The sequence below is a fragment of the Malus sylvestris genome, chromosome 10 (assembly GCF_916048215.2).
Source record: "Malus sylvestris chromosome 10, drMalSylv7.2, whole genome shotgun sequence".
NCBI lineage: Eukaryota > Viridiplantae > Streptophyta > Magnoliopsida > Rosales > Rosaceae > Malus > Malus sylvestris.
Window position 1 is genome coordinate 35,260,786 of NC_062269.1, and position 10,647 is coordinate 35,271,432.

The 10,647-nt window shown below is 38.8% G+C and overlaps 1 protein-coding gene across 1 annotated transcript; it reads right to left on the minus strand.

Moving 5' to 3' along the window:
* Positions 1–261: 261 nt before the first annotated feature.
* LOC126588057 (multiple RNA-binding domain-containing protein 1) lies at positions 262–6,983 on the minus strand. Its single transcript, XM_050253189.1, has 12 exons — positions 6,801–6,983; positions 5,629–6,702; positions 5,200–5,289; positions 4,937–5,060; positions 4,303–4,626; positions 3,328–3,392; positions 2,666–2,840; positions 1,685–1,789; positions 1,506–1,607; positions 1,252–1,422; positions 793–924; positions 262–707 (listed from the first exon to the last, which is right to left on the minus strand). Coding segments are annotated over exons 1-12 (2,517 nt in total). The 5' UTR covers positions 6,803–6,983; the 3' UTR covers positions 262–554.
* Between the last annotated feature and the right edge of the window lie 3,664 nt (positions 6,984–10,647).

Sequence of the window (10,647 nt, forward strand, 5' to 3'; positions counted from 1 at the left end):
CTTAGTGTACTAAAAAATTAAAATTAAAAAAAAAAAAAGTTTAAAGGTAAGGCGAAAAATTGCCACTTTTTATATAGTTTAGGGGGTAAATTGGCTCAAAAAAAAAAGTTTCGGGAAAAATTGACAATAAGGTAATAATTTAGGAGGAAAATAGCAGTTTAGCCAATATGATTAGTTTTAGTTTTGTAAATTAATAAAGTGTTTTAACTATGGTTAAATAGAAAGACACACAGCATGCTGAAAATACGCAACATAAATTCGTCATAGCAAATAAACAAGATTCCATAACATGAAAGCGGATTTTCCCGACGTAAATTGTTCCACAACTCGATCGTTAATTAGGGTGTTCATCTTTGGTGTGGTGAATGACCAATTAAATTTGAACATTTATGCAATCAGAGTAGCATTTGCTAATTTACACAAAACTTGTACGATCCCATCAAAGCAAAACTGGGGCTACCCTAACAAAATTAAAATTAATTATACCATAAAACAAAAGAAAACTACAACTCAGACCATCATCTAACGCAGAGAGTACATACCAAACTGAAATCTCATTCAGTTCTCTCAAATTTGAATTTGCCTTCGTCCGAGGTGGCCACTTGCTTCCTCTTCCTGGAAACCCCATTCTGCTCGTCTGCAAACTGAGCAGCTGTTCGCGCTCGTAGTTCTTCCAAGCTCTCACCTTCCTTTGCTCTCTCCAGAACCTGGAATTCGTAGGAACTGGTCATACAGCTGATTTCTACTGTATCAAGGAGGATTCACATGTCTAAATTACTTTCAATGCCTTACCAGATGGCGACCGTACAAATGGGTGCTCGAAAGCGCTTTAAGAGCATTTTCGGCCTCTTGCTTTGTGATGAACTCTACAAATGCAAATCCTCTATGCTGTCCAAACTTCATTGGCAACCGTAAACTTTTAATCTGCATACAGCAAGAAATCAAAGGCGATTATAGAATGACAATACATTGGTGTACTACGTCAGGTTGTCTATCATCCTACAAACACCATAGGAAAATTGCCAAAGGGGGCAAGGGCACGGGATAACACGGTGATGGCTCAAACAACGTCGCCTGGGGTTCACGGGATATCATTTTTGTCTAAAATTTACTGTTTAAGAATGTAGTAGAAAAATAATCAAACAAGCTGTGAAATTGCTTACTTTAAATCATAAGTACAAAATCTGCATGAAAAATATTAGAGGATCCGGAATCTGGTAAGTAGTAACTCATCAAAGTTTAGTAATTCACCTGGCCAAATGGACTAAATAGCTGTCTCAGTTCTTTCTCTGTGGCCTCAAAAGCTACATTTTTCACAAGTAGTTTTGTCGAGCTTTTATCCTTGTCAACCTTTTTAGGCACCTCATCTTTCTTGGCATGACAAAGTTGCAAAATAAGAGCATGCCCGTCCAAAATAGTTCCCTAGAAAATGGTAAATATTAATTGCAATGAATTTCCACAATTGTATACTGAATGCAGTAATTTTCACCAGATTTTGGCTTCACCTGTAAATCCCGGCAAACATTTGTGGCTGTCTCCACAGATTCGAACTCCAGAAAACCAAAACCCATTGAAACATTCTTCCCATTCTTCAAGTGTTTCTTCACCTGCATTTAGAGAAAAGAGGATATAGACAAGAAAATATATCAAGTAAAAGTACCGCTTCTAGGCAGCTGATTATTACCTTAACACTTAATAGTTTTCCCTCCTTCACTTGTCCACTAAAATGCTTTTTCAAACTCTCGTCTGATGTCCTAAAGCTCAGATTCTTGACATATAGAGATCGTGACTGGAGAATGTTACACAACAAAGACAAAATAATTATTATATTGGCTAGGCAAGACGTAACAGAACAAGGAAAATGTAAAAGAAAACAAAAATAAGCCACAGGTGTAAAAATTAGTAGACAAGAAATAGCAGCATAAATGTAAAGCTACAAGGAAACCCCCAAACGTTACCAGCTTTAATCTCTAACAGAATAATCAACTAAGTTTCGTCAACCAGTAAAAGTTATGCCTAAAGAATACACAATTTTGACATAATTGAACTTTAAATGGCAGTTAAACGTAAACACAGGATAAATTGCACAATATTAAAATTGCAGAATTTCTCATCAACAAACTAGAGTTTTGTCTTGTAGCAGTAACACAAACAATGCTTTGCATGGGTTCCTATTAGATGATAAAATCAAATAATTGAATAACATGATTACACATGCCATATATACACCATACACTTATAGTATACAACATATGGCTACACCAGCCATCAACTAAGGCAGAGCATTATAAGCTCGCATCGATAAACACTTAAGGCGTTTAAGTAGGGTCAGTTGGAACCCAGCCATAGTATGTATGTATGTATGTATGTATGTATGTAAAAGGCTCTATGGATGGCTACACCAGCCATCAACTAAGGCAGAGCATTATAAGCTCGCATCGATAAACACTTAAGGCGTTTAAGTAGGGTCAGTTGGAACCCAGCCATAGATGGTGGTCTCCTAGCAATACTAATTGTGTACAAAGGATTGTGAATATTCTTTAACTGCACTTAGGAAGTTAAGATGTGGGCACACCAAATTTGTTTGTCATAAGAATAGATGTGTAGACAAATGAGGAAGAAGAAATAAAACTAAAGAAAAACAGAAAAGCATACAAACACCAACCTCAACTCTATCTGGATCAGCATCCACATCTGCTATTCCTCCCACATACTGCTCTAACATAACCCTTTTGACATCATGCTCACCAACAACAGCATTGTTCTTTTCAATGCTCTCTGTTGTTGAACTTGGACTAAGAACATTGCCAGGAGCCCACTCCAAATATAAAGGACCATCCCTGTATCATTGTACATAGGGAAAAGGATGGTTAGTGTCTGACATAACTGAGTAACTTAGTAACAAAAAGAATTTATTGCAGCTACTGGTACAAATGCCCATATCAACAGATGAGATGATCAAGCAACTATTTTCAACAAAGATTACACAAATTTTTACTCTTCTACATAAGCATCTGCTTTTATACAATAGATCATGTACCACAACAGATATCCTACAGAAGAAACCCATACTTATGCATAAAGATACCTAGTGGATAAGGGTACTTTTCAATTTTCATTTTTGTGGACATGGTTCTGAGCCTTATACTCATCGGGACTTATTTTACATTTGTTGAGAATTCGTTCTGTCACTCACCCTAGGGCAAAGATATGACCCACCCCCCCCAACAAAAAAGAAAAAAAAGGAAAAAAACACACACAAAACCCCCAACAAAGAGAATACAACATGAAAACTGGATCCTACATACAAGATTTTGCAACACTTACTTGTAGCGCTTGTATGCTAAACCCTTAAAAGCTGCTCGAGCATCAGCAGGTTCAAGAAAAACAACCTGAATATTAATAATTCAAGAAAAGAATTAGTAGAGAATCTTTAACAACACAACACCATAGTAGACTAATATGATCAGTAATCTAAAAGTTTCTTCCTCTCTGCACTATCAAAAGAGTGGGAGAATAAAAGTACTTAATAAGACATCTGATCAGCCAGTGTCAAAGAGGAGCCGAAAAACTCAACTACATAGAAACCAAAAGCAAAGTGTCCAATTTTCTTAAACATCACAAAACTACTCTCTTCTAATAGGATGGACGAAAGCCAAGTATGGCCAGTCAAAACAGATTTCAAAAAATCTTAATGACTCATAGAACCGTGCCACTTCCACACTTTCATTGCCTTAGTCTGAATGACCATCGTCAAGCTTTGTTCCACACTTCGGTAAACTACCAGAAAACTATCAGACTACAAGTCAAAAACTCCACTTTCAAAATTAGTGAACAACTTCACACCTACTGATCTACTGTACTGTAGGGTCACTTAAAAATTGATATACCTATCAAAAACAGTTTTTCTTGTATGTCACTCATCCCTTTTTTTCTTAAATAAAACTATATTAGAGAACATAAAAAAGGTTCAATACCTTGATCAGAACGCCAAAATTTTTATATCAGGTGGTAGGGCAAGGACTTAATAAAACCGTTGACAAAACAGTATATGAATTTATCCATTCGCAAGGCAAATCATTACAATGATGTCTGAACTGAAATGTGAAAGGTAGAGAGTCTTAACTGCCTTTTAATTAGCAGTCAGGAACATGATTTCCAGAAAATAATTTACTAGAACCTAAATACAAGATGAAAACGCAGTAAACATGTTTTTAACATCAACCTAGCAAATGCACATCTGCTGTAAACTAAATCAAAATTAAGAAACAGCCTTTGATGGAAGAACACATGAATACATACCAAGGCCAATGTCTTCGTCTGCGGGAGAACAACTTTTTCCAAATTCCCAAATTTCCCAAACATCTTCGCCAGTTCACCATCAGTAGAACCATATGGCAAGTTCTTCACCAGTATAACATGGTTGCTTCTTTTAACACCATCTGTTTTCCCAGAAGCAAAATTCTCTAAAGATTCCACATTGATACCAGCATTTGTGAGAGACTTTTTGGTCTCTGCAATCACTTGAGTTTCTCCCAAAGCAATCCGTACAGCAAGATCATCAGCTTCTCGGTCAAGCAAATCACCCTTGCTTACACCATACTTGCGAGCTATGTTCTCAACAACCTATTTAATATGATATAAAATTAGAAATGAAGCACTGTCAAACAAAAATAAGAAATGAAGCATCATCAAGCAAAAAGAAAGTAACTCAATAAGCACGGCAGTAAAAGTTGATGCTATTCCTACCAGTGTCAAAACAAGACAAAAACAAACAATTAAGGTTTTGCATGTACTAGAGAAAATTATTAAAATGATGAGAAGTATGGAGGGTGGTAGAACAATCTCAAAATCAAAACATGTTCAGATATCACCTGCTTCTGGAAAAAGTGTGTGTTAATACAATACTGTGAGTTTGTAACTGTGTTTAACATACCGTATCAGGGTGCATAAACAAACTGTTCCATGCTCTTGTATCGCCACTAGCTTCAGATGCTTTCTTCTTATCCTCCCTTTGTTTCTTAAGAGATTTTGAAGCTTGGCTTGCTGAATCATCAGCCCTATAGGGTAAGCAATGTCAAATTCAACCACAGAGTGCAAGTACGAAGTCAGAACAAATCCCAATAAAAGAGTAGTCACAATAAAATTCCCTAGAAAAGCGACGTTAAGGTAAGCAGGCAATTTAGGATAACTACTTACCCTAGCTTCTCAGTTGGATTCTTTTGCCTTGCTGGCATAACATGCAACAATCTTCCTTGGAAAATTGAACCATCTAATGCTTCTAATGCCCTTCACCAAAAGAGAGGAAAGACGAATCAACAATGATATTTATTAAGAAAACATGCGTGAATTAGCAAACCAAAACATCATGCACTCCCTCAAACACCATAACAAATATAAGAGACTTGAACGCAAAAGAATCAACCTAGATAAACCGGCAATTGAAACGGTTTTTTAGCAAAATTCTACTTCTTTTGAATTTGCTAGGACACAAAACTTGGAAAAAGTTGGGCCTTGGCATAGCAAGGCATGGTATGAAACTTGAGAAGTACAAGTTTTTCCTAGCATTTGTCATGGATGATATCATTAAGTTATTGAACCATGTGAGCTTTGAAACAAAATGTGTACCTTTCTGCACATTCTGGAAGCTTGTAAAGAACATATGCGAATCCCTTGGAACGATTCGTCTCTTTATCAATAACAAGATGGACCTGTGCATCTCCAAATTTGCTAAAAGCCTCTTCCAGCTCCTCCTCGGTTGCTGTAAATGGCAGATTACGAACAAAAAGACGACCACTTTCGAAAGCTTCTTCATTCTCATCTTTCGAAGTGGATGACAGATTGCTCTCGTCAATTACTTGGCCATTAGCATCCTCAGAAGGCCCCTTCTCTCCATCCTTTTCTTCGTGAACTCTAATTTGCTCCTTTGCATTGACTTTTCGAGACTCTTTCTCCTCCTCCTCCTCCTCATCACCATCATCATCATTATCCTCTGAGCCACTGCTTTCGGAATCTGACCATTCAGTCTTCACTCTGCTTTTGAAGTAATCCATATCCGAAACAACGTCGTCCTTTGCTACATTGCGTTTATCATTCTTCTTAACACCTTTCTCTACCTCCTCCATAGCCGCCGGAACTGATTTCTCCTCACTATCCTTCTTGGTTTTTCCAATGTTCTCAGCTCCTGATTTCTCCACGCTTTCCTTCTTGCTTTTCCCAATTTTCTCAGCTACAGGAGCCGCCACTGCATCGTTCGCCCACAATTTCGACTTAGCCCTCGGCTGCATCACCTCCAAAAACTCCTGAAGCTTAACATCACCACTCTCATCTTTCACCTCAAGACTCCGGTTTTTCACTCCACCACCGCGCTCCTCCTTCTTCTTGCTCTTCTCCTCGCCTCCACCCCCTCCCCCATCCTTCTTCTTCGAATGCCGGCTCCACGGCCGCGGAATCTCCGGATCCCCAACCTTCCTCGCAATCTCACAGCTAATCCTACAAGTATCTAAAAACGACCTGTCGTAGTATTTCATGGCCTCCTGAGCTTCCCTCTCCGTCCGGAACCCAATGAACGCGAACTGCCGGCTCTTCCCCTCCTTCGTCCGCATCAGCTTCGCGTCCGTAATCTCTCCTTTCGCCGAGAAGAACTCCCGGAGCCGGTCCTCCTTCACATGCTTGGGCAAATTCTTGACGCAAATCCTCGACCTGAAAATTGAAAAACCTTGCGGTGCGTTAGAAACCCGGCGAAGTGAAATTTTCCCGGGAACCAAACAGAAAGTGTGCGAAAGTAAATTGGAACTCACATCTTCAATACGAAGTTTGAATTGCAGAGCTGACGACGAGATTCTTCAGTCGAATTTTGGGAAGGAAAGACGGTGCCGTTTTGACGTCTGGTTCTGGAAATCGAGTGGTGTTGAGAGAGCAGGGTTTAAGGGTCTTGAGCTGCGGTGGCGGCGCGTGTTCGGACGAGTTACAGAAATAAAATAAAAATAGGTTATTATTGTAATGCAAAAATAAATAAAATGTTTTTTCTCTTGGGCTTTTTGTAGGGTTTTAGCCAAGACGAGGGTTTTGTGTACAATTTGATATGGGCCAAAAGAAACCGAACCAAAGGCTCATAATTGACAAAATAATGAGTGTTTTGAGGTGTTGGTCGGTTCTATTTTTATTAGGGAATTAGTATAAATGATATTACAAATACGTGGTAAGTGGCATTTACTTTCCTTTTTATTTATTAATAAAAATGATGGAGAAGGGACAGGCCAAGGATTTTTGGGTGTAATGGTATCACCGCCACATGGGAGGATATGCCTCTATGGCCGAAGAGTTATATATTTCCTAATCTTTCTCCACCAAATCTTTATTAATTAATAAAATCCTCTTTATCAAGCAAAAAATGATGAAAATACTACTTAATCTTCTATCACAAAAAAAAATATGTAAACAAATGCTAGTTTATTATATAAAAACGTTTTTGTTATCATTTGAGATACTCTTCTTAATTTTTACGTGTGTTGTTGACCAATGTGAAGTTGAAGAGTGGGTGGCTGCTGATATTTAGCAAGTAACAGTCACCGATGACGTACGGTGCGATCTGGAGCATTTTTCAAGAGATATAAAAAGGTTAGTCGTCTGTTTTAATTCGCAATCACATGGGAATTCATATAATAATTTCGTCACATTAATATCTTGCTTGTGTTTTCAGTTTCACGTTGGTTAATCCAAAAAATATATTTCAGTTGATTAAGGCATTAGTTATAGGAATAAATGTTAAGGAGACTCTTTTAAAAGTGATGTTCTTTATGGACTTTCTCTCAATTCATATTTTTGGCACATCTGGTGCTAGTATTATAAAATATTGTATCAAAAACATGAAGTTGCAAAGAGTCCATGAGAGTCCCACTTGAGAGAGTCTCATTACATTTCTCTAGTTCTATGATTATGGAATCAATAACAATAATTTATAAGATGGCGTTTTACCACAGTGACAAAAAACAATAATGCTTATGTAACATGGTGCGAGTCGATCGCCACCGATCTCCCTCTCTCCTAACATTTAACAATTTAACTCATTAACGTTATCATTTGTCAAAACAAATAATCATGCATGTTTTTTCTGTGAACCATTGTGCATGGAATCAAAATTAAGCAGGTATTGATGTCCCGTTTGCTAACCAAAATTAGAGTATAAAATAAAAACAGAAAAGAAAGGAAAAACACAAGCTTGAAACTTTGCTTTGACAAACATTATTTGATTATCTATAATTATGCTATCTATTTTAAAGCATCTTTAGTATTATAAGAGCCACTAACTATGTGACAAGGGAGGGATCTTATCCTTAAGGGTGCTAAATGGCAAATTTTGGGAGGGCAGGAGGTTCAATTTTGGTCGGATAATTGGGTCCCAGGCATCCCACTCCTCCACTTCACATGGTTATCAGCAATGAGAGTAAGGTTGCGGAGTTTATTGATCCGGTTTCAAGGGTGTGGAATATCGATCTTCTTTCACATTTCGTCTCGAAGGCTGAGCGTGTAGCCATTTCACACATTCATGTGGGGCCGTTGTTGAGACCGGATAAAATTGTTTGGCCTTTCGAAAGAAATGGATCATATACTGTGAAGTTTGGATATAGGTGGTGTCACAACTGACTTCCCACTGTGAATCATAATCGCACTTCCTCTTATCGCGATATTGATTCTCGAGTGTGGGCTTGGGTTTGGAGCTGCAAAGCCTCCCCCAAGATGAGGAACTTCATATGGAGGGCCCTCTGTGATGCTTGCGCCACCAAGTTCAACCTCTTTCGGCGTCGGTGTGCCTTGTCCCCCATTTGCCCCATTTGTGCTGAGGGTGATGATACCGTGGAGCATATACTCCTTATTTGCCCGTGGACCACCAGGGTATGGAATATAGATCTTCTAAGCCTTCAAGTAGAAGCATTTGGATCTTACTATGTCTCACTTGGTCTTTTCATGTTGGTTTATTTGGAGGGCCAAATGTGATGCAATATTCAATGAGGTATATCCTTATTCTTTCAGAACATTGCGGGCTATTGCCACTGCCCTGGACCCTTTCAAAATGGTCTCTACCCTTCTGCGTTTGTCGACCTTTGACAGAATCAGCCACTCTAGAGGTATGCATCAATCTCATATGTGGTATCCTCCCCCAGTTAACTGGATCAAGCTAAATGTTGATGCTTACTGGAAGAGAGACTCTTTATGCGGTCACATCGGGGTTATTGCCAGAGATAGCCTCTCGGGTTGCAAAGCAGTGAGAAACGTGAGGGTGTTTGTGTCCTCGACTGCTATGACGGAGGCCCTAGCTGTTCTTGAATGATGCTTACTGGGGAAAAACTTAAATCTACAGGAGGTAGTAATTGAATTGGATACACAAGTTATTATGCAGTCCCTTAATTCCTTTTCCCTAAGTTGTGATTGGGACCTACTCCCAATCCTTAATCGTGCATTGGAGGTTGGGATGAGCTTTTAATCATGCTCCTGGTCGTGGATTCCACGATCAGCAAATTTGGCGATGGACTTCGTCGCGAGGAATATATCATTGGATATGTGCTGTTCTGGCTGGGTTGTGAGACCACTATCTTTGCTTGTGGGTTTCTTGAGCAATGACGATCTTCCTTGTCCTCCCGTGTAAGGGTAATGTGTTTTTTGCTTGGGTAGATGGGATGACGCTGGTGCTTTGTGGTGGCGTCTTTTTGTGTCATGTTTATCTTTGTTTTATGTTCTATAGGTGTGCTGGGCAACCCTCTGCTTATTGTTTAGCCTTGTGCCTTGCTGTTTCAATGAATCGTTCTTTCAACCAAAAAAAAAAAAAAACTATGTGACAATGGGTCGATTGTAGCGATCTTATTCCAAGTTATATTGCAAGCCTTGGTAGGCCTTTTTTCAAATGCTAACGTATGTGAGTGAGCCTATCGATAGATGCCTATAGTATACAAATACATGAGGTTAGCAATTATCCAGCCCAGTGTTCCTAGAGACAATTCGTCGAGTAGTTAGAGGGTAGCTTTCAAGGGCATATTAGATTCCCAAAAGACAACACTCAACTTTTTCATAGAGGATTTATGAGCCTTGGAAGGTCGTCAACTGACACAGTTCTAAGGCCATCTCCAACCTATGGCTGGCCAGAGGGCTCGTTTTAGCCCTCTAGCCCTCCAAGATCCTCCAATATATTAATATTTTAATGAACAGTACAATGTCATATTTGCCTCCGTCTCCAACCAAGGGCCAAATGGCTAGAGGGCTCGTTTTAGCTCTGTCACAAAAAACTGTCTCCAACCAAGGGCCATAGGACTAAACATAATTTATTATTTAAATTTAAAAACTACAACAACTTAAATTTAAAAACAACTTAAATTTAAAAACTACAACTTATATTTAAAAACTACAACTAAAATTTAAAAACGAGTGTAATTCGAAGTGTTCATTTCCATATTCTTATCATCCATCTCTTCTTGTATTTGTTTGGCCCATGCTTCATGCCTACACTTCCTTTCTTCCGCCTCAAGGGCATTTTGCTCTACCAATAATCGCAATGAGGCCGCCACTTCATGTTGAGCGGCGTAATCATCATTTGCCTTGCCCTTTTCCTTCAACCTTCGCGCCTTGTTTCGTCCAATAACCCTAGGTATAAAA